Source organism: Girardinichthys multiradiatus, chromosome 2 (genome assembly GCF_021462225.1).
Source record: "Girardinichthys multiradiatus isolate DD_20200921_A chromosome 2, DD_fGirMul_XY1, whole genome shotgun sequence".
Lineage (NCBI taxonomy): Eukaryota > Metazoa > Chordata > Actinopteri > Cyprinodontiformes > Goodeidae > Girardinichthys > Girardinichthys multiradiatus.
The window spans coordinates 7,867,488-7,894,528 of record NC_061795.1 but is presented as its reverse complement, the minus strand read 5'-3'; the positions used below and the strand labels follow the sequence as shown (position 1 = coordinate 7,894,528).

Here is a 27,041-nt window from a genome sequence, read left to right as displayed (position 1 = left end):
GCAAGAAAGGTGCAGAGAATTTCTGAAGTCAATTGTTACCCATGAGAAAGATGAGTTGGTCAGTTTTGCCCTCTGTCATTAGCTTGGTGGATATGTGAACACTTCTAGAGAGCTGTTGGGCTCCTGAGGTGTCTCCTGCAAGGTCAACATGTCCAGAGAGAACCCATGGTGGAGGACTGTAGGCTTCAGAGCGCTTGGATGCCTCAGAGAAGATAGCTGCCACCAACTCATCATCTGGGATGTCCTGACTGAAAGAGAGCAGCAATGAATTGGACCTTTAATTCTATACTGGGCAACATGGGATAACCTTCCATTATTATGTTGGTGTTATCCAGCAATATTTGACCTCATATTCTTCTGCAGATCACCTCCACATTGCTTAGTTACCCTCCTAGGCATTATTTAGTCACCAGCACTAGGTGGGTTTGATATTTTAGGACCTCCACTCACTTAGACAATTTTGCCAAAATCAGAAACATTCGTCCGCTGGGCCATTTCTCTAGATTCCCGTAAAATCCAAATAAATCTAAATGAAATGGATAGAAATAGATTAATTTTAACATGCTGAAAAATTGCCAAGGAGCAGGAAAGAGGGAGGGAGAGAGCTTTTTTTCATGACTTCCCCAAGAACTACTCTCTGAAATTTGTCTGTTTAGTGTGCCCCCCCAAAGTAAAATGGGATTTTTGTCCCTGGTTTGGCAGTAACATAATCTGTCCTGGAACACGTTGAAGGACCACATACTTACATGACTTGACTCCTTCAAGCAGCAAGCTACCCGGACAACTCTAGGTTAAAAACAAAATAAAAATTTTAACTTCTAAAAACTATTGCTAAAATCAACCAATTTAAGACAGTTATACAGCTATCTGGAATACAGTAATGACTTCAATTCAAGTTGTACTTGCTTCTATGATCCTCAGTGGAAAAAATAGAGCTCTCTCGTGCAGCTGAAATTAGGACGCTGAGTGATAGCTTTGATATGTAGTTTACAGCGGTGGCTGGCCCATAGGGGGCAATGGGGCACCGCCCTCCCTGATCAAAGACTGGGAAATGTACTTAACAAGCGAAGTGCAGGTTCCACTGAATTCTGTGAGATCGTTATTTATCTACCCGTTCGTAAGGACAGTGGAGTAAGGAGCTGGGACCCCACAAGCCTGACATTATCATCAACCTGCAGATCAAGGGGAAAAATAAAGTCTACAACCGGAGTTTTTCGAAGAGTTGGTTTGAGTGCAAGTCGTGGCTGACCGGTGTGGAATAGCCAAGGCACTCCACGATGCAATATTTTCCCTGCATTCTTTTTAAAAGTGTCAAATATGATTTAGCGTGGACACAGTCAGGACAAACCGGCTTGAAGCGTCTCTCTGAACGCATTATGAAGCATGAACAATCAAGAGTTCATATGGAAAACTGTCAAGCTAGCTGTGCTCAGAAAGATTAGCATAACGGCACAGCTGGATGACGGACATTGTGTTGAGGTAAGCAGGCACAATAAAGAGGTCTATAAGAATCATCATATTTGATCTAAACTCATTGACTGTATTAAGTCTTGTGGTGCTTTTGAACCGGCATTGCACGGGCATGATGAAAGGGATGCTGTGCAATTGTATTTGTCATCTCACTGTTGATTCCATTTCATATATTGGAGTAGGTAGAGAAATGTATTGTTACATCAGCCCCACCAAGAATATTTTTCATCAGGCGCCAAGCTGAGGTAAGGTAAGGTAATTTATATAGCGCTTTTCAGCAACGAGACACTCAAAGCGCTGTACATACAATTACAATACAATCACAAAGCAAATAAACACAGATACAGACACAGAAAAACAAATCAAATGATAAAATCAAGCAACAGAGGTAATTTAAAAAAGTTAAATAAAATAAAAAGAATAGAAAGATGGACAAGAAATTGAAAGGAAAATTGGACTTAAAACACAACTAATCATGCCTAAATGGCACAGTCAAAGGCCACTCTAAACAAATAAGTTTTTAATCTTGATTTGAAGCAACTTAGGCGCTTTTACAGTGTTCTGGCAGTTTATTCCAGATTAGTGGAGCATAAGAACTAAAAGCTGATTCTCCATGTTTAGTTCTGGTTTTGGGTATGCAGAGTAAATTTGAGCCAGAAGACCTGAGGGGTCTGGGTGGTTGATACACTGAGAACAAGTCTGTAATGTATTTTGGTGCTAAGCCATTCAGTGATTTATAGACTAACAGAAGTATTTTAAAGTCTATTCTCTGAGCTACAGCGAGTCAGTGTAGGGACTTTAGAACCGGGGTGATGTGCTCCACTTTCTTAGTTCTAGCGAGGACGCGGGCAGCAGCGTTCTGGATCAACTGCAGCTGTCTGATCGACTTTTTAGGCAGACCTGTGAAGACACCGTTGCAGTAATCAATTCTACTAAAGATGAAAGCATAAATTAGTTTTTCAAGGTCCTGCTGAGACATTAGTTCTTTAATCCTGGAGATGTTCTTTAGGTGATAGAAGGCCGACCTAGTTACTACCTTTATGTGCCTCTGAAGGTTCAGGTCTGTGTCCATCACTACACCCAGGTTTCGAGCCTGACTGGTGGTTTCTAGCTGTATTAACTGAAGCTGTGTGGTAACTTTTAAACGCTCTTATTTTGGTCCAAAAATTATTACTTCAGTTTTGTTTTGATTCACCTGAAGAAAATTTAGGCCCATCCATGCATTGATTTCTTCTAAGCATTTACCCAGCGCTTGAATGGGTTCATGGTCACCTGGTGACATTGTAACGTATAGCTGTGTGTCGTCTGCATAGTTATAATAACTTACGTTGTTGTTTATTAAAATCTGAGTTAGGGGGAGCATGTAGATATTGAATAGGAGGGGCCCTAAGATGGATCCTTGGGGAACGCCACATGTGATTTTTGTGCTCTCTGATGTAAAGTTACCTACTGACACAAAAAAGTCTGTGTCCTTCAAGTAGGATTTAAACCAGTTGAGTGCTGTATCTGAAAGGCCGACCCAGTTTTCCAGGCGCTCTAATAAAATGGAGTGATCAACAGTGTCGAATGCTGCACTAAGGTCCAATAATACCAGCACTGTGGTTCTTCCACAGTCTGCATTTATACGGATGTCATTGAATACCTTGACAAGAGCAGTCTCTGTACTGTGGTGAGCACGGAAGCCTGACTGGAAGACATCGAAGCGGTTGGTCGTTGTTAGGAAGTTGTTTAACTGTTGAAACACAGCTTTTTCAACAATCTTACTGATGAAGGGGAGGTTTGATATAGGCCTGTAGTTCTGTAGTAGCAGCTTGTCCAAGTTGCACCTTTTTCAATAGAGGTTTGATAATTGCTGTTTTCAGGGCCTGGGGGAAAACACCTGACAAAAGGGACATGTTTATTATTTGTGTTAAATCAGATGTTATTACTGGAAAAGCTTTCTTAAGGAAAGCTGTGGGTAAAACATCGAGACAGCAGGAAGAAGAGCTTAGTTGCTGTCCAATTTCTTCTAAGATTTTGCAGTTTATTTGGTGAAATTGGGAAATTTTGTCAAAATCAGTTCTAGTTGGAGACAACATTGGTACTGGCGTTGATGTGGATGTGCTGACTGCCCCTCTGATCTTTTGGATTTTTTCAGTAAAGAATTTAGCAAATTCATTGCAGGCCCTGGTAGAGTGGAGTTCAGATGCTACAGTTACAGGAGGGTTTGTTAACCTGTCGACCGTGACAAATAATATACGAGCATTGTTAATGTTTTTGCTGATGATCTCAGAAAAGAAGGATTCCCTTGTATTTTTCAGTTGTAGGTTATATCTGTGGAGTCTCTCTTTATAGATAATATAGTGAACCTGGAGCCCAGTCTTTCACCACCTGTGTTCAGCTTTTCGACACTCCTTTTTTTTTCACTTCTGACTGGTGGAGCACTTCTCCATGGAGACATTTTCTTCCCAGAAACGACTTTCACTTTAATTGGAGCAACTGGATCAATGATGTCCGAGATTTTAGAATGAAAGTTATCTACCAGCTCATCTACAGTGTTACAGGGCAAAGTGGAGGTAGAAGAGTAAATCTGGTTAAAGGTTTCAGCAGCACCGTCCTTAAAGATGCGTTTTCTTATCATGTCTCTTTGGCAAACTGAGTCATTGCAGATGATGCTTTCAAAAATAACAGAAAAATGGTCAGATAGGGCAACATCAGTTACAGACACCTTGGAAATGTTTAGACCCTTAGTGATGATCAAGTCCAAAATATGTCCCTGTTTGTGTGTTTGCCGTTTAACATGTTGAGTCAAACCAAAATTTCTAAGAGTGTCACATAGATCTATTGTACTTCTGTTTTCAGGATTGTCCATGTGAATGTTGAAGTCTCCCACAATAATTAAACAGTCATAATAAACACAAATCACAGATAAAAGCTCATTAAAATCACTGATAAAGTTTGTTTTGGACTTAGGAGGCCTGTAAATATTCAAGAACATGGTTCGGGCAGGGCTCTTTACCCAGAGCCCTGTCCGAACCATGTTCTTGACAGAGAGCCAAATATTCAAAAGAGTAAAATTTGCCCAGAAATACTTTTTTACACTCTAATAAATCTTTACACAAAGTGGCCACCCCTCCACCTTTTCTTTGCTGTCTGATCTCACAAAGAAAATTGTAGTTTTACACCGAAAGGGAGCTTCATTAAATTCATGTAACCGTGTTTCTGTTAAAAACATCAAGATTGTGGTCAGTAATGAAGTCATTGATTAAAAATTATTTTCCTGACAGAGATCTAATGTTCAATAAAGCCAGTTTATAGGACTTAGTTGCTGATATTAACTCTGTGTCTGGTTGTACCTGACAGTTTATGGCTTTTGTTGATTGTTTATTACTGTCTCTTATCATTTTAGCTTTGTTCTTTCTGTCACGTATAAGCACAGAGATTTTACAACTATCTCCTATTAGGGGCCCAAGTTTTTCCTGGACATGCTCATTTCTGATAGTTACCACTGGGGCCCAGACTGTATCACAGAGAAGTGATTTGAAGGTCCTGATTAGGAGGAGATAGATTAGGAGGTGGTGGAGGTCTGCGGCATTTGGAAGATGTTGGTTTAGTAGCAGGGCCTCGGCCACGGGGGGTGTTGAATGGAGAAGATGTCAGAGCCATTTGGGTCCCGATTTTAAGAGCTCCTTTCATGTTATCAGAATCCAGTAAAGCAAAAAGCGGACTCAGTGTGGAGATGGGAGAGTTCTGTGCAGTCTGGGTTGGGGTCTGGGGTGAGGGGGGTTTACCCGGGGTGTCGGTCTGGGTTTGGGGGGATGGGGGTATAATGGGGGGGTCCACTTCTCCTGTTTTTTCAAACAAATGCAGCTCAGGTGAATCTTAACTATATGAATGTTGGCACAATAAAAGAACGCAGATGATAATGGGATTTTACAACATAAGTCCTGATGGTCCTGCTCACAGCTTACAGAGTAACTCGCCTAGTTGTTTATTTGCGTGTAAAGCAGGTAACTGAGATCTGAGTGAACGGGTCACACTTTTCAATCTGGTGGGGTCCAGTTTTAGCTAAACCCAGGACCTTAGCCTCAGTGTGTTCACCTACATTGATGTACACCTGCTGCAGAAAAGTTTCAGAGCCTGGTGCAGTCTGTGGGGCTCATAAGATCTCAGCTGGACTCTAACATGATGAACTTGACCCGCATCACTCTGCTTCACCTGGGACAGTGTTACAGGTTGGAGCTGATGTCTGCAGGTTTTCACTGAAAAACATAACAAAATTGTTACCTTAAAAAGTAGGATAAAAGAATTAATTATGAATCCTCTAATTTTGTTGATTAAACAATTGTTGAAGACGAGAAAACATCCTTCCATCCTTTTTAAGAAAACGTACAGAGCTGTGAAAAAGTTTACCTCCTTACAGATTTGTTCTTGTTACTTTCCTGTCAAAGTTAAATGTTTCAGATCATCAAAAACATTTTGATATGAAAGAGAGAAAACCTGAGTAAATACAAATAACAGTTTTCGAATGATGATTTTTATTATTGAGGAGAAAATCTATCCAGACAAACCTGACTAGGTGAAAAAATAAACCTAATGACTGGTTGTTCCACCCTTGGCAGCAACAACTCTAATGAATGATTTGTGAGAATTGGCAATTAGTCTTTAACATTGCTGTGGAGGAATTGTGGACCACTTTGCTTTCTAGAATTGTTTCACCTCAACGACATTGGAGGTTTTGGGATTTTCAGCATAATTTATTGTTCCATTAATTATTGGAGACTGTCCAGTTACACACTACCACCATAATGTTTGACTGTAGGCAGAATGTATCTCTTCTACAAATATTTTAGTTTAAGACCAGATGTAACATGACACACCCCTTCCAAAAAGTTCCCCTTGTGATTTATCAGTCCACAGAATATTCCCTCTAAAGTTTTGGGGATCATCAACATGTTTTTTAGGTAAAAGTGTGGAGCCTTCATGTTCTTTTTGTTCAGCAGTTTGTTTGACCTTGGTACTCTCATGGAGGTAATTTTTGCCACATATAGTTCAATCATGACCTCTGACCTTAACTGAGGTAGTGAGGCATGCACAACTTTAGATGTTGTACTGGGCTCCTGGTGAGCTCACCGATGAGTCACTGATGAGCTCTTTGAGTAACTTTTGCAGGTCAGCCTCACCTGGGACGTTTCACCACTATTTTGTCTTTTCTCCATTGGTCGATCATGTCTTTTGCTGTGGTTAGTAGTGGCTTTATAATCTCTTCCAGATTGATAGATGTCAGTGACTTTGTTTCTCATTTCTTCTAGGATTCCTTGAGATTTGGACAAGATGTGTTACCTTTCAGCCTACGTCATGTTGTCAGACAGGTTTTATTAAATAGATTTACTGCTTCTACAGGTCTGGCAGTAATTGGGCCTGGGTGTGGCTTTTTGAGATCCTACAGGGCTTTTTGATGATCTGAAACACCGAAGTGTGGCAAAAGGAAAAAACAGTTTACAGCTCAAGTCTATAGCCCTCTATAGACTTCAGCTGTAAGGATTTTCATGGTGCTATACATTCAGATTTTTCTAATCTGCTGTAATATTTAATTTTCATACCGGTTTGACAGTCCACTGCCTCACCATCTGAAACAGAAACAAGAAGACACAGGATGGATAATTACCAAGTATTACAGTTAGAAATCTTGGAAAAAACACATGTCAAATTAGAGGTTTTTACCATTAAGAAAGAAGAAAAAGACTGACTGTGCATTTCAAATAACTGTTCCAAATAAACTGGCTTTGTTGTCGTGCCGTCAGACCTTCGGCCGCATGTTTTGGACACTTGGGTGAAGAGAGGGGCTGAGTTGTCCACTGATCACCACCTGGTGGTGAGTTGGATCCGCTGGAACAGGAGAAAGCTGGACAGACAAGTGTATAGTGAGGGTCTGCTGGGAACGTCTGGCATAGCCCTCGGCCAGGGTTGTATTCAACTCCTACCTCCAGGAGAGCTTTGACCAGATTTCAGGGGAGGTTGGAGACAGTCTTAGTGGACCATGTTCTCCGCACCTATTGTCGATGCTGCCGCCCGTAGCTGTGGCCATAAGGTCTGTGGTGCCTGTCGCGGCGGCAATCCCCGAACCCGGTGTTGGACACCGGCAGTAAGGGATGCTGTCAAGCTGCAGAAGGAGTCCTATCAGCTGTGGTTGACTTGTGGGACTCCTGAGGCGGCTGACGGGTAACGTGAGGCCAAGCGTGCCATGGCCCGGGGTGTGGCAGAGGCAAAAACTCGGGCCTGGGTGGAGTTCGGTGAGGCCATGGAGAAGGACTACCGGTAGACCTCGAAGCAACTCTGACAAACCGTCCGGTGCCTCAGGAGGAGGAAGCAGTGCTTCACCAACACTGTTAACAGTGGGAGTTTGCCCAACAGGTCCACATGTGTTTTGTGGATCTGGAGAAGGCATTTGACTGTGTCCCTCATGGTGCCCTGTATGGGTTGCTGCAGGAGTATGGAGTCTGGGGCCCTTTATTAGGGGCCATCCGGTCTCTGTACAAGTGGAGCACGAGTTTGGTCCGCATTGCCGGCACTGAGTCGGACCTGTTCCCGGTGCATGTTGGACTCCTGCAGGGCTGCCCTTTGTCACCGGTCCTGTTTGTAACTTTTATGGACAGGATTTCTAGGCGCAGCCAAAGGCCGGAGGGGGTCTGGTTTGGTGACCAGTGGATTTCGTCTCTTCTTTTTGCAGATGACGTGGATTTTGTCTCTTTTTTTTGCAGATGACGTGGTCCTGCTGGTCCCCTCTAGCCAAGACCTACAGCATGCGCTGGGGCGGTTCGCAGCTGTGTGTGAAGTGGCTGGGATGAAAATCAGCTCCTCCAAGTCCGAGGCCATGGTTCCCGACCGGAAATGGGTGGCTTGTTCTTTTCAGGTTGGAGGGAAGTTCCTGCCTCAAGTGGAGGAGTTCAAGTATCTTGGGGTCTTGTTCACGAGTGGGGGAAGAATGGAGCAGGAGATCAACAGACGGATCGGTGTGGCTGCCATCCATTCTGCTGTGCATTGTGTACTGGTTGTATGAACACCTAGCAACTGTTGTACTTTGTTAGCATTTAAAGCAAATTTGGCCTCATTCCAATTCCCTCAAAACAAACCTTGGTTCTTAAACACTATATATTCACACTATTGCTTATTGGTGTTCTAGTTTTATTCCTTTTCGTTCTTTTTTACAGTTTTATCCATAATTTATTAGTTTTCCTTATTCTTTTCATTTTGCTTAGTATTTTAGTTGAATTTTACTAACTTAGTTAAACAAAGTTAAAAAGTATTTTACCTAGAAACTGAATGTTTTGTTAATAAATTCTTGTATTGTGGAGAGAAGATGTGTTTATTCCATATGTGTGTGAAGTGTTTGCCATTTGAGAACACCAGTGCGTGAATGCACCCCTTCATCTATCGTCCTGTAATACCACCCCTCACCAGGCAGATTTTCATAAAACACCTGACATGGACTGAGGGCTGTTTGGCTGTTAATTAATGATAACCAGGTGGTGTCCCGATTTGTGAAATTCTGATTAAAATGACTAACTTTGTTAATAGTTGCCTTTTGGCACTGTTAACAAAAGTCAGATTTGTTTCCCAGGGAAACAGGAAGTAATTGATTGCTAGTTAAAAGTTTCCTAAACACCCAATAAAATATGTTTTATTAGTTTTATTTCAAGTTACCCAGTAAAAATGTATCAGAGGAACGATGTTTAGCAGACCCTGGTTAAAACATGAGCCACTTCTTTTGACACTCTCTGTGACCTGCCGCTAAAGAGAGTAGAGGCCCCCAGAAAGTTTGATCTGCAGATGTCTTTCATACCCAAAAACTCTGGCGGAGTAGACCAGACCAGCTCTGAGTCGTTCAGCTCAGTGAATTCATCCTCTTGATCCTGTAAGAATTCTTCCATGACTCTAAAGAACACAAAATAAAAGAAAGGGAAGACATGTTTATTTATTTATTTAGCACCATTCAAACACAAGGCAATTAAAAGTGCTTTAAAGGACATCAAAAGGAAGACAGAAATAAAATTACAATACCTTTATGAATATAAAAGCAGATGTTAAAGGCAAATTTAAAACTTACTTTAGATTGAATCAATTTTAAATGTATATCCCATCCAAATCTAATTTTTAATGTCATGCTTCAAACAGGCAAATAGATTCTTTAAACAAAAGCTGCTGCAACCAAAAATGTTTTCAGGCCTGCTTTAAAGGAACCAACAATTTCTGACAGATGTCCCCCTGTAACGTGCAAACCCTGGAGTAATTTGTACTTTACAAGCAACTCAGAAAAATATTTGTGTATAAAGATCTTGGTTTTGTGGTTATAGGGTATGCCTGTTTCATCTACATTTATCCTGACCTTTGCTAACATACCTTTTGAGCTCTTGCACATCTGGGCTGTTTTCTGGTAGAACCCGGATGCCTCTCCCGTATGACGTTCCCCCATGAAGATGAAAAGCCAGGTGACCCATCTCCACAGGCTGGCTGCAGGTGAGGCCCGGCACTTTGCTGGATCCTAGGATCGCTCGCAAGTTGTAGATTCTCAGAAAAGCACCAGGCTGATGGGACAAACGGATCAGTTTAACAAATAGAAAAACAGCAAACCACAAACAGAACAATTCTTTTAGAGGAATGTTGATGCAAAAACAGATATCCACTGTTCTGAATCAACAGGCTCTGGGTGATGATTCGGATCAGAACATGTTCTCTTTGCAGTTCCTCTTGATCATGTGTGAACTAAACTTACAGTCAGAGCTGTTTTCCTGCTTCACAAATGACGGCCTTTGCTTTGCAGGCCGTAGTTAATAATGAACAGAGTTATGCAGCAGTCAGATTTCTGTCAGATGGCTGTCAGTCTGAGGAAGAGTCCCGGTTCTGCTGAGTTGGTCACAGAACAGGCTGAGCAGTAACAGCAGACAAGACCTGCTCTCTGTTACTAACCTATCACTGTAAATGTTGGTGTTAAGGTTCATTTACAGGACACATGGTTCTTGGGACAACTGTTATATCAAATGCACAAATTACCAAATTCTATGAAATTTCTTATTTTTAAAGGTCAAATTCTGTAGTTCAGCCCACACTCTCATGGGATCATGGCCAGGGTCTGGATTAATGCCCCATTTGATTGAGTGACCAGACTGAAGTAGACAAAAGGCAGAGGTAGAGTGGTGTGCGTCTATGACAGAGTTAACCTCCCTTCTAGCTGACAAATCTAGACTGTAAAAGCATTAATTAGTGACAAGCCAAGCTGCAATTATATTGTTAGACTAATAAATGCTTTATTTAAGAATGTGATTCTGACTTGCATGATTTTCAGTACTTCTAACCGATTATTACAGTAACAATTTTAATGTGTAAATGTGTTATTGTACTAAATTTAAAAATCATATCTCCCATTTAAAAAGGCTTGCTAAGGTTTAGGTGAAACTCTAACTCTTCTCTATGACAAATACCCAATATGTCTCATCAACTGGTTGGTTAGCTCTGCATGACATGGTATGAATCTTCAGGGGGGTCTTCAGGGGATGACACTTCCAGGGAGCAAAGACACATCAGTTTTGACCTCAAGATCCACACAGAGACACACTACGAAATGAAATTGTAACATTGCTTGTTTTATGTCACTGTTTTATGGTCAGATTAATTCTTAAAATTACATTTTTATGCTGAACAAAGGCAGGTATAAAACATTTTTAAACCAACTAAAGTTATTTAAATTAATTCAACGTAATCCTGTCACTTTAAACTAATATATATTTATGCAAATGAATATTGTCCACAGTTGCTTTCCGAATTCTGCCATTACGCCAGTTGCGTATGCCTCTTCTCGCAACTGCACGACTCACCACAAAAGACACTGCTTAGGAGTAACAGGTGGCTTTCATTTGCCAACATCCTCGTGAATACAAAACTGAAATCACCAGGATATTTCAAAGCAGTATTTTATTTCGTATATGTGATACATACTTATTCAATTGTACACTTTTTGTATGCGTTAAACAAAGTTTACTATTCCAGGAATGGCTCCTCTAACCGTTTAACAAAATTTTTCAAAAAAATTCAAAATCATTTTTATATTTCAGAGATTCAAAAAGATAATTTTGGAGTTTCCAGATTCTGAAGGGAAAATCCCAAGTGTATTTTTGAAGTGACTAGAGTAATATACTTAATTAGTTTGGACATTTGAAAATGACTGAAAGGATATGTGTGTCTTAGTTTAGTAGTTTTGGTTTACAAATATACAGGGGTGAATCGAGTAGCCACAAATTTTACTCAAGAGTAGCACTTCTTCCACATATTTTTCTCAAGAAAAAGCTAAAAAGTTAAAAGCTTTAAAGTAGACTTTGTTTTAAATATGTTAGATTTAACTCTTTGAATTATTGACAACGATACCAGACTACTTTGTTTCTAGTTTATAAATGTGGAGGTGCAAACTGTTCTTTCATTGTATCTAAGAGATCCAACTAAATAAAACATTACAAGTTAAAGCATTATCATTTTAGTCAAAGACATTCCTATCCATCCACATACTATCAATGCTCATGCACACTTAAAACATGGAATGCACTCAGAAGTCATCTTAGTCGTTACCATACTAGCATTTCACATACAACGAAATAATCTTTAACCTTTACATGTTTGCTATGCCCTGAAAGATGTCTAACATCAAGTAAAGCACACTTCAGTCATACTGGCACCCATCTAAAGCATTATAAGTCTATTACATGCATGTTTCAGACATGTTCTGTTCAGACTAATGCTTAAGGTATTTTTAGATCTCATGAGAATAGAAAGCGTGCAGATTTTGCATCAAGTGACTTTAAGCCTGGAATCTTCCCAGCTTGGTACAAGTCTACAATTTTCTTCCTGGTGTCCCTTCAACAGCTCTTTGGTCTTGGCCATGGTTAAGTTTGAAGTCTGACTGTTTGAGGCTGCTGACAGGTGTTTTTTATACAGATAACGAGTTCAAACAGGTGCCATTAATACAGGTAACAAGTGGAAGACAGAAGAGTTTTTAAAGAAGTTACAGGTCTGTGACGGGTCAGACAAAGAACCCCTCATGACGACAACGAAATCGAGGCACGTGATGTCGCCCGGCACGGCGGAGCCGGGGTCCCACCCTGGAGCCAGGCCTGGGGTCGGGACTCGTCGGAGAGCGTCTGGTGGCTGGGTTGCTCCTCGCAGGACCCGGCCGGGCCAAGCCCGAACGAGAGACGCGAGACCATCCCCCAGTGGGCCCACCACCTGCAGGGGGAACCGTGAGGGACCGGTGCAAAGAGGATTGGGTGGCGGATGAAGGTGGAGACCTCGGTGGCCTGATCCCCGGATGCTTAGGCTGGCTCTAGGGACGTGGAATGTCACCTCGCTGGGGGGGAAGGAGCCTGAGCTTGTGCGGGAGGTCGAGAGATATCGACTAGAAATAGTCGGGCTCGCCTCCACGCGCAGCGTGGGCTCTGGAACCCATCTCCACGAGAGGGGCTGGACTCTCTTCTACTCTGGAGTGGTCCACGGGGAGAGGCGGCAGGCATGGGTGGGTTTACTTGTCGCCCCCCAGCTCAGCCATCTGGTGTTGGGGTTTACCCCAGTGGATGAGAGGGTCGCATCCCTGCGCCTCCGGGTTGGGCAGAGGTTTCCGACTATCATTTCAGCCTACGGGCCGAGTGGTAGTGCAGAGTACCCGGCCTTCTTGGCGTCCCTGTCGGGGGTGCTGGATAGTGCCCCTCCCGGGGACTCCATTATTCTGCTGGGGAACTTCAACGCCCACGTGGGAAACAACAGTGACACCTGTAAAGGCGTGAACGGGAGGAATAGCCTCCCCGATCTGAATCCTAGCGGTGTTATGTTATTGGACTTCTGTGCTAGTCACGGATTGTCCATAATGAACACCATGTTCAAACATAAAGGTGTCCATCAGTGCACTTGGCACCAGGACACCCTAGGCAGGAGGTCAATGATCAACTTTGTTGTCGTATCATCAGACCTTCGGCCGCATGTTTTGGACACTCGGGTGAAGAGAGGGGCTGAGCTGTCCACTCACGTGGTGGTGAGTTGGATCTGCTGGGGGAGGGGAAAGCCGGAAAGACTTGGCAGGCCCAAGCACATAGTGAGGGTCTGCTGGGAACGTCTGGCGGACACCTTGGCCAGGGATGTATTCAACTCTCACCTCCGGGAGAGCTTTGACCAGATTCCACGGGATGTTGGAGACATAGAGTCCTAGTGGATCATGTTCTCCGCATCTATTGTCGATGCTGCCGTCCGTAGCTGCGGCCGTAAGGTCTGCAGTGCTTGTCGCGGCGGCAATCCCCGAACCCGGTGGTGGTCACCGGCAGTAAGCTGAAGAAGGAGTCCTATCGGTTGTGGTTGGCTTGTGGGACTCCTGCAGGGCTGCCCTTTGTCACCGGTCCTGTTCATAACTTTTATGGACAGGATTTCTAGGCGCAGCCAAGGGCCAGAGGGGTTCTGGTTTGGGGACCAGAGAATTTCGTCTCTTCTTTTTGCAGATGACGTGGTCCTGCTGGCCCCCTCTAGCCAAGACCAACAGCACGCACTGGAGCGGTTCGCAGCAGAGCGCGAAGTGGCTGGGATGAAAATCAGCTCCTCCAAGTCCGAGGCCATGGTTCTCGACCAGAAAAGGGTGGCTTGTCCTCTTCAGGTTGGAGGGGAGGTCCTGCCTGAAGTGGAGGAGTTTAAGTATCTTGGGGTCTTGTTCACGAGTGAGGGAAGAATGGAGCGGGAGATCGACAGATGGATCGGTGCGGCTGCCACAGTAATGGGGGCGCTGTGCGGTCTGTTGTGGTGAAGAGAGAGCTGAGCCAAAAAGCGAAGCTCTCGATTTACCGGTCGGTCTATGTTCTTACCCTCACCTATGGCAATAAACTTTGGGTCATGACAGAAAGAACGAGATCCCGGATACAAGCGGCTGAAATGAGCTTCCTCCGTAGGGTGGCCGGGCACTCCCTTAGAGATAGGGTGAGGAGCTCGGCCATCCGGGAAGGGCTCGGAGTAGAGCCGCTGCTCCTCTACATCGAGAGGAGCCAGTTGAGGTGGCTCGGGCATCTATACCGGATGCCTCCTGGACGCCTTCCTCAGGAGGTGTTCCAGGCACGTCCCACCGGGAGGAGGCCCAGGGGACGGCCCAGGACACGCTGGAGGGACTATGTCTCTCGGCTAGCCTGGGAACGCCTTGGGCTCCCCCCGAGGAGCTGGAGGAGGTGTCCGGGGAGAGGGACGTCTGGGCGTCTCTGCTGAGTCTGCTGCCCCTGCGACCCAGTCCCGGATAAAGCGGAAGACAACGAGTTCGACGAGTAAGAGTACGAGTTCAAACAGGTGCCATTAATACAGGTAAAGAGTGGAAGACAGAAGAGTTTTTAAAGAATCTTGCTCGTTTGTGGGTGACCAAATGCTTATTTTCCACCATAATTTACAAATAAATTCTTAAACAATCCTACAGTGTGATTTCCTGGATTATTTTTTCTCACTTTGTCTCTCATAGCTTTAATGAACCTATGATGAAAAATAAAGACCTCTCACATCTTTCTAAGTAGGAGAACCTGCAGTGCCAGACTAAATACTTTTTGGCCTCACTGTATGGCTACAAGAAAATATTTGAGCCTGTAATTCATTATATTATAATATTGGAGCATCAGGGATTGCTCATTCCACACTTTCAACACTAATCAAAGGCACTGTACAGTTTGTAGTAGCAGGTGACCTTTGGGCTCATGGATTGGCAAAATTTGTAAAAAGTATTTCAGCAAAAATATTTTTGTTGCTTTTGTACAGCACAGATGCCTGACATCCAGGACAAAGAGGTGAGGACAGGAGCATTTTAGTGTACAACTAAGGATGTTCATCATCTTCATGTCAGACAGACACAAGAAACAGGGATAAGCTGCTTCGGTGTGAAAAAGGCCTGCATCCTAACTGATAGCCTAACACACTTTGATGCACTGGCTGGTTTTCCTCCTGATATTGTCCACGACTTACAGGTCCTTCTCAAAATATTAGCATATTGTGATAAAGTTCATTATTTTCCATAATGTAATGATGAAAATTTAACATTCATATATTTTAGATTCATTGCACACTAACTGAAATATTTCAGGTCTTTTATTGTCTTAATACGGATGATTTTGGCATACAGCTCATGAAAACCCAAAATTCCTATCTCACAAAATTAGCATATTTCATCCGACCAATAACAGAAAAGTGTTTTTAATACAAAAAACGCCATCCTTCAAATAATCATGTACAGTTATGCACTCAATACTTGGCCGGGAATCCTTTTGCAGAAATGACTGCTTCAATGCGGCGTGGCATGGAGGCAATCAGCCTGTGGCACTGCTGAGGTCTTTTGGAGGCCCAGGATGCTTCGATAGCGGCCTTTAGCTCATCCAGAGTGTTGGGTCTTGAGTCTCTCAACGTTCTCTTCAAAATATCCCACAGATTCTCTATGGGGTTCAGGTCAGGAGAGTTGGCAGGTCAATTGAGTACAGTGATACCATGGTCAGTAAACCATTTACCAGTGGTTTTGGCACTGTGAGCAGGTGCCAGGTCGTGCTGAAAAATGAAATCTTCATCTCCATAAAGCTTTTCAGCAGATGGAAGCATGAAGTGCACCAAAATCTCCTGATAGCTAGCTGCATTGACCCTGCCCTTGATAAAACACAGTGGACCAACACCAGCAGCTGACACGGCACCCCAGACCATCACTGACTGTGGGTACTTGACACTGGACTTCTGGCATTTTGGCATTTCCTTCTCCCCAGTCTTCCTCCAGACTCTGGCACCTTGATTTCCGAATGACATGCAGAATTTGCTTTCATCCGAAAAAAGTACTTTGGACCACTGAGCAACAGTCCAGTGCTGCTTCTCTGTAGTCCAGGTCAGGCGCTTCTGCCGCTGTTTCTGGTTCAAAAGTGGCTTGACCTGGGGAATGCGGCACCTGTAGCCCATTTCCTGCACACGCCTGTGCACGGTGGCTCTGGATGTTTCTACTCCAGACTCAGTCCACTGCTTCCGCAGGTCCCCCAAGGTCTGGAATCGGCCCTTCTCCACAATCTTCCTCAGGGTCCGGTCACCTCTTCTCGTTGTGCAGCGTTTTCTGCCACACTTTTTCCTTCCCACAGACTTCCCACTGAGGTGCCTTGATACAGCACTCTGGGAACAGCCTATTTGTTCAGAAATGTCTTTCTGTGTCTTACCCTCTTGCTTGAGGGTGTCAATAGTGGCCTTCTGGACAGCAGTCAGGTCGGCAGTCTTACCCATGATTGGGGTTTTGAGTGATGAACCAGGCTGGGAGTTTTAAAGGCCTCAGGAATCTTTTGCAGGTGTTTAGAGTTAACTCGTTGATTCAGATGATTAGGTTCATAGCTCGTTTAGAGACCCTTTTAATGATATGCTAATTTTGTGAGATAGGAATTTTGGGTTTTCATGAGCTGTATGCCAAAATCATCCGTATTAAGACAATAAAAGACCTGAAATATTTCAGTTAGTGTGCAATGAATCTAAAATATATGAATGTTAAATTTTCATCATTACATTATGGAAAATAATTAACTTTATCACAATATGCTAATATTTTGAGAAGGACCAGTATGCTTAAGCACGAGATCTAAGTTTTTGTGTTCTTTGTTTAAATTAACTTTGAAAAACTTTACCTGTTTTGTGCATTTTATTTTGTCACCAACTGCCATGTTTGCATTTACTGTTCTTAAATTTGACTTTTTAATAAAGTTGTTAAGATTTAATTGATTTAAAGAAACAAAAAATTTAAATGTTACTATTACTTAATCTATTTGTCAACTGGTTCCACTAAACTAGGTTGTTTAACTGAAACATGAGTATATTTAATGCAATCAATAAAATCCAGTAACTTTAATGCAACTAAATAGTATTGAATAAACTGAACTAAACTGGCATAAGTAAATTAGCATCTGTTAAATTTAACTTCACAACATTAAGTTATACAAACTTAACTCAATAGTGCTTGATTTAGTTAACTTAATTTGTTTGTCCTTACTTTAATTATTAGGTTAAAAGAAAATTTGTAATACCCTTTACATTTACAGTGGTTGGACAATGAAACTGAAACACCTGGTTTTAGACCATAATAATTTATTAGTATTGTGTAGGGCGTCCTTTTGCGGCCAATACAGCATCAATTCGTCTTGGGAATGACATATACAAGTCCTGCACAGTGGTCAGAGGGATTTTAAGCCATTCTTTGATAGTGGCCAGGTCACTACGTGGTACTGGTGGAGGAAAACGTTTCCTGACTCGCTCCTCCAAAACTCCCCAAAGTGGCTCAATAATATTTAGATCTGGTGACTGTACAGGCCATGGGAGATGTTCAACTTCACTTTCATGTTCATCAATCCAATGTTTCACCAGTCTTGCTGTGTGTATTGGTGCATTGTCATCCTGATACACGGCACCGCCTTCAGGATACAATGTTTGAACCATTGGATGCACATGGTCCTCAAGAATGGTTCGGTAGTCCTTGGCAGTGATGCTCCCATCTAGCACAAGTATTGGACCAAGGGAATGCCATGATATGGCAGCCCATACCATCACTGATCCACCCCCATGATTCACTCTGGGCATGCAACAGTCTGGGTGGTATGCTTCTTTGGGGCTTCTCCACACCGTAACTCTCCCGGATGTGGGGAAAACAGTAAAGGTGGACTAATCAGAGAACAGTACATGTTTCACATTGTCCACAGCACAAGATTTGCGCTCCTCGGACCATTGAAACCGACGTTTGGCATTGGCATGAGTGACTAAAGGTATGGCTATAGCAGCCTGGCCGTGTATATTGACCCTGTGGAGCTCCCGACGGACAGTTCTGGTGGAAACAGGAGAGTTGAGGTACACATTTAATTCTGCCATGATTTGGGCAGCCGTGGTTTTATGTTTTTTGGATACAATCCGGGTTAGCACCCGAACATCCCTTTCAGACAGCTTCCTCTTGCGTCCACAGTTAATTCTGTTGGATGTGGTTCGTCCTTCTTGGTGGTATGCTGACATTACCCTGGATACCGTGGCTCTTGATACATCACAAAGACTTGCTGTCTTGGTCACAGATGCGCCAGCAAGACGTGCACCAACAATTTGTCCTCTTTTGAACTCTGGTATGTCACCCATAATGTTGTGTGCATTTCAATATTTTGAACAAAACTGTGCTTTTACCCTGCTAATCGAACCTTCACACTCTGCTCTTACTGGTGCAATGTGCAATCAATGAAGACTGGCTACCAGGCTGGTCCAATTTAGCCATGAAACCTCCCACACTGAAATGACAGGTGTTTCAGTTTCATTGTCCAACCCCTGTATATATCTAGGTTTAGAGAAACCAGTTGACATAATTTAAATAAATTCAACACTTCATTTCTCATTTTGTTTTGTATTTTTTACACTTCATTTCTTAGAGTGCATGTGCTACCTACGGACCTTTCTGGTCAGTCGCTAAGACTTTTGGGAACATTCGCAGTTTGCACCAATCCTCACAGTATTCCATTCCAGCCATCCTGAAAAAGGAGAGAGGGAGACATTCTTTGCCTTGCATTCCAATGTTGGGAGACTTTACTGAAACAGTTTCCCCTTTCGCCGATGGCTGCAGGTTGCTCTTGGTCTGCTGCTACAAACACTTGTGCTAAGAAAGATAAACTGTAGCTGGTCCTGTGTGGAGAGATGCCCAAGGCCAATTCAACTTCGTCCCAGTAATTCCCAGACTTGAGAGTTGGATGTGACAGAGTAAAGACTGACAACCCCCCCCGACCCCCCATGAGAAAAATAGAGATACATTTTCCACACAAGGTCTTGGAAAAAGTCTGATAAAGAATGTACAACTGTAGGAGTTTCAATTAATTTAATAATAAATTGTTGAACTTATTCAGTACTAGATTGTTTATTCTTCATTAATCACTATTATTTTTATGTTAGGTCTATTTGTTACCTATGTAAGTATATACTATATAAGTACATACATACTAATATAGATTACCGTATTTTCCGCACTATAAGGCGCACTTAAAAACCATTAATATTCTCAAAAAATGACAGTGCGCCTTGTAATCCGGAGCGCCTTATATATGGATCAATTGGTTAATTGGTTAATCCATACTGGTTGTACACGGCGCTCTGTCAAAATGTTTCAGTACGACTGGTAAACTACAAAGCCGCACCGCTTGCAGCATTACGGCTACCGTAGTCAGGGGTGTCGCCGAAGTAATAGCGGTAAACACCTGTACTGTGCTTACTCCTAGTCCAACACCACTTGTGTGTGTATAACGACCCCAAAATTGCACCTTTCAAGAGACACGCTTACGATGCTGAGTTCAAACTCAAGGCTGTCAGCTACGCAGTCGAACATGGGAATAGAGCAGCAGCGAGAGAATTCAACAGTTAACGCTACTATATTGTGAATGTACTAACGTTTGATTTAGTGCATCAAACTGTTTCTTTTACGTGTTTACTGAATCAGGGAAAAGTTCCCTTTCACGTTTTAACTAACGTTTGATTTCAACTTCAACTTCATAGACTCCAATGCATTCCTAACGTGCGGTTGGCTCTATTCAATAGAATTCTATGTAGAGGAGACCTTACCATGAGAGTGAATGGAGTTATCTGAACGCTGGTTTGTAGTGTATTAATAAAGTTTGACTGACTGACTTATCTGACTGTTTTGTTGACATTCTCTTTAGCACAGCTCCATCTAGTGGATGCATAACGCAACCCCAGTCAAACGTTTGACTGCAGTAGCTTCTATTCTATGCGCCTTATAATCTGGTGCGCCCTATATATGAAAAAAGTTCTAAAATAGGCCATTCATTGAAGGTGCGCCTTATAATCCGGTGCGCCTTATAGTGCGGAAAATACGGTAGTTCGATTAATAATATTCATACTTTGGTTTAGCTGACAGCTCCTGGTGATTTGTCTCAGTCTATGTTCATACGTTTTAAGTCTATGTTTTACCTTATAAGTAGCGAACGTCACCCATCACATGTCCAAATAACCATGGCAACGGTGCTATCAAAGAACCAAACTGGTTCCTTTTGGCGGAAAAATGCCAAGGGATCATGAGGGATGTTTGTAGTCAGTTACAGCAAACCAAAAACTACTTGAATGATAACAGCGACTAAAGCCTGACTGAAAATAAAGCGTTTGTCGGCTCGAACCCGTTTAGTTCTACAATGTCTGCATTAATCCAAACGGCGCTGTCTAGCTGCTGCTCAACGCTGATCATTATGACGGGAATATGTCTTCTATATTTCTATTAGGAAGACTGTCACCACACATACTATGTGAAGTACTTTAAATCTTTACAACCATTCAGGACGTCACATAAAAAATTTAAAAGTATCTAGAAACCTGCCATCGCACACGGGGCTTTGTTCCCAACACAACTATTATTTTGATAGTCTAAAGGAATCATGAGTTGAGGAGGCCGTCGTGCCACTGCATTAGTGAGACACTTTTTCGCATTACAAATAGGTTGCATAGATATTGAATTAAATTCATTAAAGCATTTTCACTCACAGCTGGTGCCCTTATAGCAGTATGAGTGTATGAGTGGGATGACTCGACCTGTCAGTCAGCTCCCTCTGAAAAGCTCCAGTAAAGGACCGCAGTGTAGTGAGACCTGGAACTGACACCGGTGACCCATGGTTCCTCCTGGTTTCCCTCTGTAACACTGAGGCCAGCTCCATTCAGAGCTCTAAAATAATTGCCCTGGGTAATCTAAATTGGCTGATAAGCCATGCATCATCATGTGCCAGTAGATCAGTACGATCTCTGAATAAAACGCTCCTTCCAACTTCTTTTAATGGGGATGTCCTCCAGCTGAACCAAAGCTGTCATCGTTGCACAATAACACGCAACTTTACGCAGCTATTTATGGACATGTGTGGTTGTCTCCAGCTTGCTCACCTTATGAATCATAAAACCTGGCTTGTTTGGAATTAATCAGCTGATCTGACACAGTTTTTTTCTCAGTGAGAATGCAAGTGCCCCTTAGATGATTCACATGCATTTTATGCTCCTCAGCACTCAGACCGATGCACATTTCCTTCTACAGGAGACAGAAACAGAGGAAGTTTCCATCATTTTCTGAGGTGTGTTATCTTATTGTATGAGGCTACATGTGATTTAGTTTAATCGGTCTGGTTTAAACCATAAAACCTCAAATTCATGAAAAAAACATCAAGTTTGATGCTCCATGAATTAAATAAAACTGAATAGAGTCATATTTTAGTTTTCTGTAGTTTATTATTGTCAATTTAAAAAGTATGTGTGGCTTCAGCACATTTTCATGGCAGGTCAAACGTTTGTGTGGATTTACGCACACTTTCACGCAATGTTCATTTTTGTACATGTCGAGTTGTGTGTAAAACATTGAGCAGCAAGACTTTTTGTGCGTAATTACGCTTCGTACATGAGGCCCCTGGTCTTTACAAATATAGAATAATTGATTGTTCAAGGGGGAAGGAAAATAATTAAAATGTTTAATTAATTGTGTCCTACATCAGCAACATAACCAGTTGTGTTTTCGTTGGAGTTTCAACATTCCGCTCAGAGGTTTTCAGGACCTGTTATGTGGCATCTTTTTAAAGCTGCTGGCTGTACAATAAAGAAATCAAAGCAAATTAAAAACAACCCTTAATGTCTGTTGGATTACTGGTTTTAAATGCACATTTTGAAATACCAACTTAATGTTGGTTTCATGTTAGGTTAAAGCAACTATGTTGGGTAACTAATCCAACTTTATTTTAATAAGATGCTTTGCAATGCAACTATGTGCGAGAGAACCATCACAAGATGGCGGTATTGTATCAGAGCAGAATCCAGCAGAAATTCCTCCTCAGTTACTTTTCTCAAACATTCACTGAGAACATCAGACTTTTTACGGAAAGGGGTTTCAACACATTCTTTTCCGTATAAAGTCCACAGCCTTTTAATTGCATTATTGCTGGAGAGCAGAATAAAAATACAAAGGGAATTCTCTCTAAACCGCAACTTATTTAAATCCATTGTGAAGGACGTTGGAGCCAAGGACAAGGTGGATTAGGTCCCCTGACACCCCCTGCACTCATCTCATGATTTAGTAAAATAAAAAAAGAAATGAACTGAAATGTCTGGAGAGTTAAAGTCACACTAAAAAGAAAGAGTGACTTTGGCATTCATGGAAAAAAATGCCCCCTTGCTTCTTTCATGGGATTGAAGATGAAAAGTAGTAGTATTCAATGAACTTCTACAAAACCAGGACTGGTCCAGATAAAACATTGCTTAGACAATGGCAAGAAAACAAGATGTCAGCATTCTATCATGAGAACAATCATTCACAAGTGGAAAACCTTTAAGACAGCTGCCAGTCCTCCAGGCACGGATGTCTCAGCAAACTCACTCTACTGTAAAGACCGTGCAATGCTCAAAGAATCACAAAAAACCCAAGAGCTGTGTCTTACATGCACCTCAATTAGCATATTAAATGCTAAAGTTAATGACAGGGCAATTAGAAAAGTTATAAATAAGCAAGGCTTATTTTTCTCCAGTCTGTCAGAAGAACAACTCTTCTCTCTACATGGCTACATGACTTCAGTTTGCAAAGTCGAATCTACGTCAAAGACCTGTGCATTAATGTTCTCTGGATTAATGAAAACAAAGTGGAGATATTTAGTCATTATGCACAGTACCATGTTTGGAGAAAACCAAACACAGCATATGGGCACAAACATCCCATTTCCAGTGTCAACCATGGTGGTGGACAGAATTCAGTGGCTGCTCTCTCACAATCATTTGATTACATGATTGCTTGATGACTTTAACACTCTTTAGCTAATGGTTTCATCATAAAACTAAAATAATACCATTTTATTATTTAGTCACATTTTACTGCTAAGCTTAAATTCAATTTAATTCAATTTAGTATATTTATTTAGAGCCAAATATCATATCAAGACACAATTTGTTAAATCGTTTTCAATCTAAGGAAACCCGGCAGACAGCATCGAGTCAGTGACTTGCATGTAGCGACAGTGGAGAGAACCGAATCAGAATGTCCTTTATTGTTCGTTCGTTCGTCGTCTTCCGCTTATCCAGGACCGGGTCGCGGGGGCAGCAGACTCAGCAGAGACGCCCAGACGTCCCTCTCTCCAGACACCTCCTCCAGTTCCTCCAGGGGGAGCCCAAGGCGTTCCCAGGCCAGCCGAGAGACATAGTCCCTCCAGCGTGTCCTGGGCCGTCCCCTGGGCCTCCTCCCGGTGGGACGTGCCTGGAACACCTCCCGAGGAAGGCGTCCAGGAGGCATCCGGTATAGATGCCCGAGCCACCTCAACTGGCTCCTCTCGATGTGGAGGAGCAGCGGCTCTACTCCGAGCCCCTCCCGGATGGCCGAGCTCCTCACCCTATCTCTAAGGGAGTGCCCGGCCACCCTACGGAGGAAGCTCATTTCAGCCGCTTGTATCCGTGATCTCGTTCTTTCGGTCATGACCCAAAGTTCATGGCCATAGGTGAGGGTAGGAACGTAGACCGACCAGTAAATTGAGAGCTTTGCTTTTCGGCTCAGCTCTCTCTTCACCACAATGGACCGGCACAGCGCCCCCATTACTGTGGCAGCTGCACCGATCCGTCTGTCGATCTCCCGCTCCATTCTTCCCTCACTCGTGAACAAGACCCCGAGATACTTAAACTCCTCCACTTGAGGCAGGAACTCCCCTCCAACCTGAAGAGGACAAGCCACCCTTTTCCGGTCGAGTTGTCACTATCACAAATATAACGAATGTTACTATTTAATTAATTTTAATAATAAACTGAATGTGACTGCAATTTTTAATAAGTAGGATCAGTCTGGAATGTACATAATTAACTCTGAATAATTCCTAAATTTGTTTTGTGCCTAGAACAACAGATAATTTATGTAAAATAGAAAAATAGAAGATGTTTGTTTAAAAGATAAAATAAAAACGCATTTACACACATTCATACTGATTGCACATTCCCATTATTGCATCTCCTTAACCTGTATTGAGTTTAGCTATTGCTGTTGGATAGAAACTGTTGAATCTACTTGTCCTTGCTCTAATTGATTTGTAGCGTCTGCCTGACTATAACAGATCAAAGAGAGCGTGACACAGATGAGAAGTGTCCTTTATGGTGTTATGGACTTTTTGGAGACAATAAAATTACTTATTTTATTGTCTTTTCTTTAAACAGAGGAACAAGCCATTGGGCTGATAGCCTCTCTTCCCATTCTGTGTTTGGACATTGTATAGTAACAATTATATACACTATTCTGTTTTCATTTTGCCTGCACCTGGTGGTGCTCAGGAGTAATTTTAGTTGAATTTAGAGTCAGTTTTATTTCATATTTTAGTTGTGCTCTGATTGGTAGACCACTACTAACTGCTAAAGAAACAGTGGACAATGTACCTTTTTAATGTAGGTTTAATATGGTAAATGACCTGCACTTGTATAGCTCTTTATCAAGTACCGAGAGATCCCAAGAAACCCCAAAAGCGCTTTACCCTACAATCAGTCATCCAACCATTCATACACACATTCACACACTGACAGTGTGAATGTCACATTGACAGTGTGAATAGAAAGAAACTGATGTGGGGGATTTGATGCTGTAAATTGAGCCTAACTTGTAAAAATCTTTATGAATAAGTCCAAATGTTTCAACGGGTTGTGAAAAGGAAACCAAAAACAAAGGCCTCAAGCAGAAGGAGGATCAGATATGGAAGTCTGGACAGAGCCCATTTAGTGAACAGATTTGCTTTGTCAGAAACTCCAGAAGACACAGGTGGAGGCCTCAACAATTACCTGGATCAATGATGATCTAAAACAACAGACTGAAGGGTTGGGAGTCTAACCAGGTGGTCAGCAGCAGTGAAGAACTACAGGGACTTAGAAATGCTCAACAAGCTGATAAAGGAGGCTAGTTCTGTTCTGGGTAATAATTGCGAAAGGAAGTATCTCCTGTAGTGGTCTGTTTTACAGCAGATCTGAAGAAACCTTTGATTGAAGACACTTTGTTGTTGTACGACAGTCTCATGAAGAGGAACGCAGGGTTCTCCATTATGTTCTTCATTTTATGAAGAATTCTTCTTTGCGCAATGATCTCCAGAAGTTCCAGAGTAGTCCCTAGGACAGAGCCAGCCTTCTTTATTAGTTTGAGTTTTTTTATGTATCTTTGCAGCACTAGTGGCCTTTATTTTTCTCATCTTTTTGACAGTAAGCTGACATAAAAGAAGTGAGGAAAGGGGAAGACATCCAGCAAAGGTTGCCTGGGCCAGGAGTCAAACCCACGACTGTTATTCTTGAGATTCAGGGAGCCAGTCTAAGGACTTTGGAACCAAGGTGATGTCCTCTACTTTCTTAGTTTTAAGTGAAGATGCGGGCAGCAGAGTTCCAGAACAGCCGCAGCTGTCTAAACAACTTTTTAGACAGACCTGTGAAGACACTGTTGTGGTAACAGGAGGCGACTGTGGCTCAGTGGGAAAAGTAGCCTTCTTGCAAATCGGAAAGTTATGGGTTCGATTTCAGCTTTCTCCTGTTGCATGTCGATGTGCTCAGGAGGCACATCCACAGATTGATTAATTATATGCATCTAGCCCATGCTTGAATATGTTCATAGTCACCTGGTGACATTGAAATGTAGGGCTGTGTCATCTTACGGTCTTATACACTTACTGGCCACTTTATTAGGTACACCTTGCTAGTACCGGGTTGGACCCCCTTTTGCCTTCAGAACTGCCTTAATCTTTCGTGGCGTAGATTCAACAAGGTACTGGAAACATTCCTCAGAGAGTTTGGTCCATATTGACATGATAGCATCAATCCCCCACACCATAACACCACCTCCACCAGCCTGAACCGTTGATACAAGGCAGGATGGATCCATGCTTTCATGCTGTTGACGCCAAATTCTGACCCTACCATCCGAATGTCGCAGCAGAAATCGAGACTCATCAGACCAGGCAACGTTTTTCCAATCTTCTATTTTCCAATTTTGGTGAGCCTGTGCGAATTGTAGCCTCAGTTTCCTGTTTTTAGCTGACAGGAGTGGCACCTGGTGTGGTCTTCTGTTGCTGTAGCCCTTCCGCCTCAAGGTTCGACATGTTGTGCGTTCAGAGATGCTTTTCTGCATGCCTTGGTTGTAGCAAGTGGTTATTTGAGTTACTGTTGCCTTTCTATCAGCTGGAACCAGTCTGGCCATTCTCCTCTGACCTCTGGCATCAACAAGGCATTTGCGGCCGCAGAACTGCCGCTCACTGGATATTTTCCGTTTTTCGGACCATTCTCTGTAAACCCTACAAATGGTAGTGCGTGAAAATCCCAGTAGATCAGCAGTTTCTGAAATACTCAGACCAGCCCGTCTGGCACCAACAACCATGCCACGTTCAAAGTCACTTAAATCACCTTTATTTCCCATTCTGATGCTCGGTTTGAACTGCAGCAGATTGTCTTGAGCATGTCTACATGTCTAAATGCATTAAGTAGCTGCCATGTGATTGGCTGATTAGAAATTTGCATTAACAAGCAGTTGGACAGGTGTACCTAAT

The 27,041-nt window shown here is 42.6% G+C and overlaps 1 protein-coding gene and 1 long non-coding RNA gene across 6 annotated transcripts in view; one reads left to right on the top strand and one right to left on the bottom strand.

The window, feature by feature from the left end:
• Positions 1-27,041, bottom strand: part of pot1 (protection of telomeres 1 homolog) — a 118,571-nt gene that overhangs the window by 11,312 nt on the left and 80,218 nt on the right. For all 5 annotated transcript variants that reach the window (XM_047388409.1, XM_047388399.1, XM_047388390.1 and 2 more), the window contains 5 exons: positions 9,850-10,034; positions 9,293-9,384; positions 7,053-7,079; positions 5,555-5,711; positions 40-248 (listed from right to left, as the gene is read on the bottom strand). In XM_047388409.1, the coding sequence (XP_047244365.1) occupies positions 40-248; positions 5,555-5,711; positions 7,053-7,079; positions 9,293-9,384; positions 9,850-10,034 (670 nt within the window). The remainder of the gene's footprint in view (positions 1-39; positions 249-5,554; positions 5,712-7,052; positions 7,080-9,292; positions 9,385-9,849; positions 10,035-27,041) is intronic.
• LOC124882199 lies at positions 452-8,803 on the top strand. The gene is made up of 2 exons (XR_007041827.1): positions 452-1,479; positions 8,211-8,803. It is a non-coding gene; the product is annotated as an uncharacterized LOC124882199 (long non-coding RNA).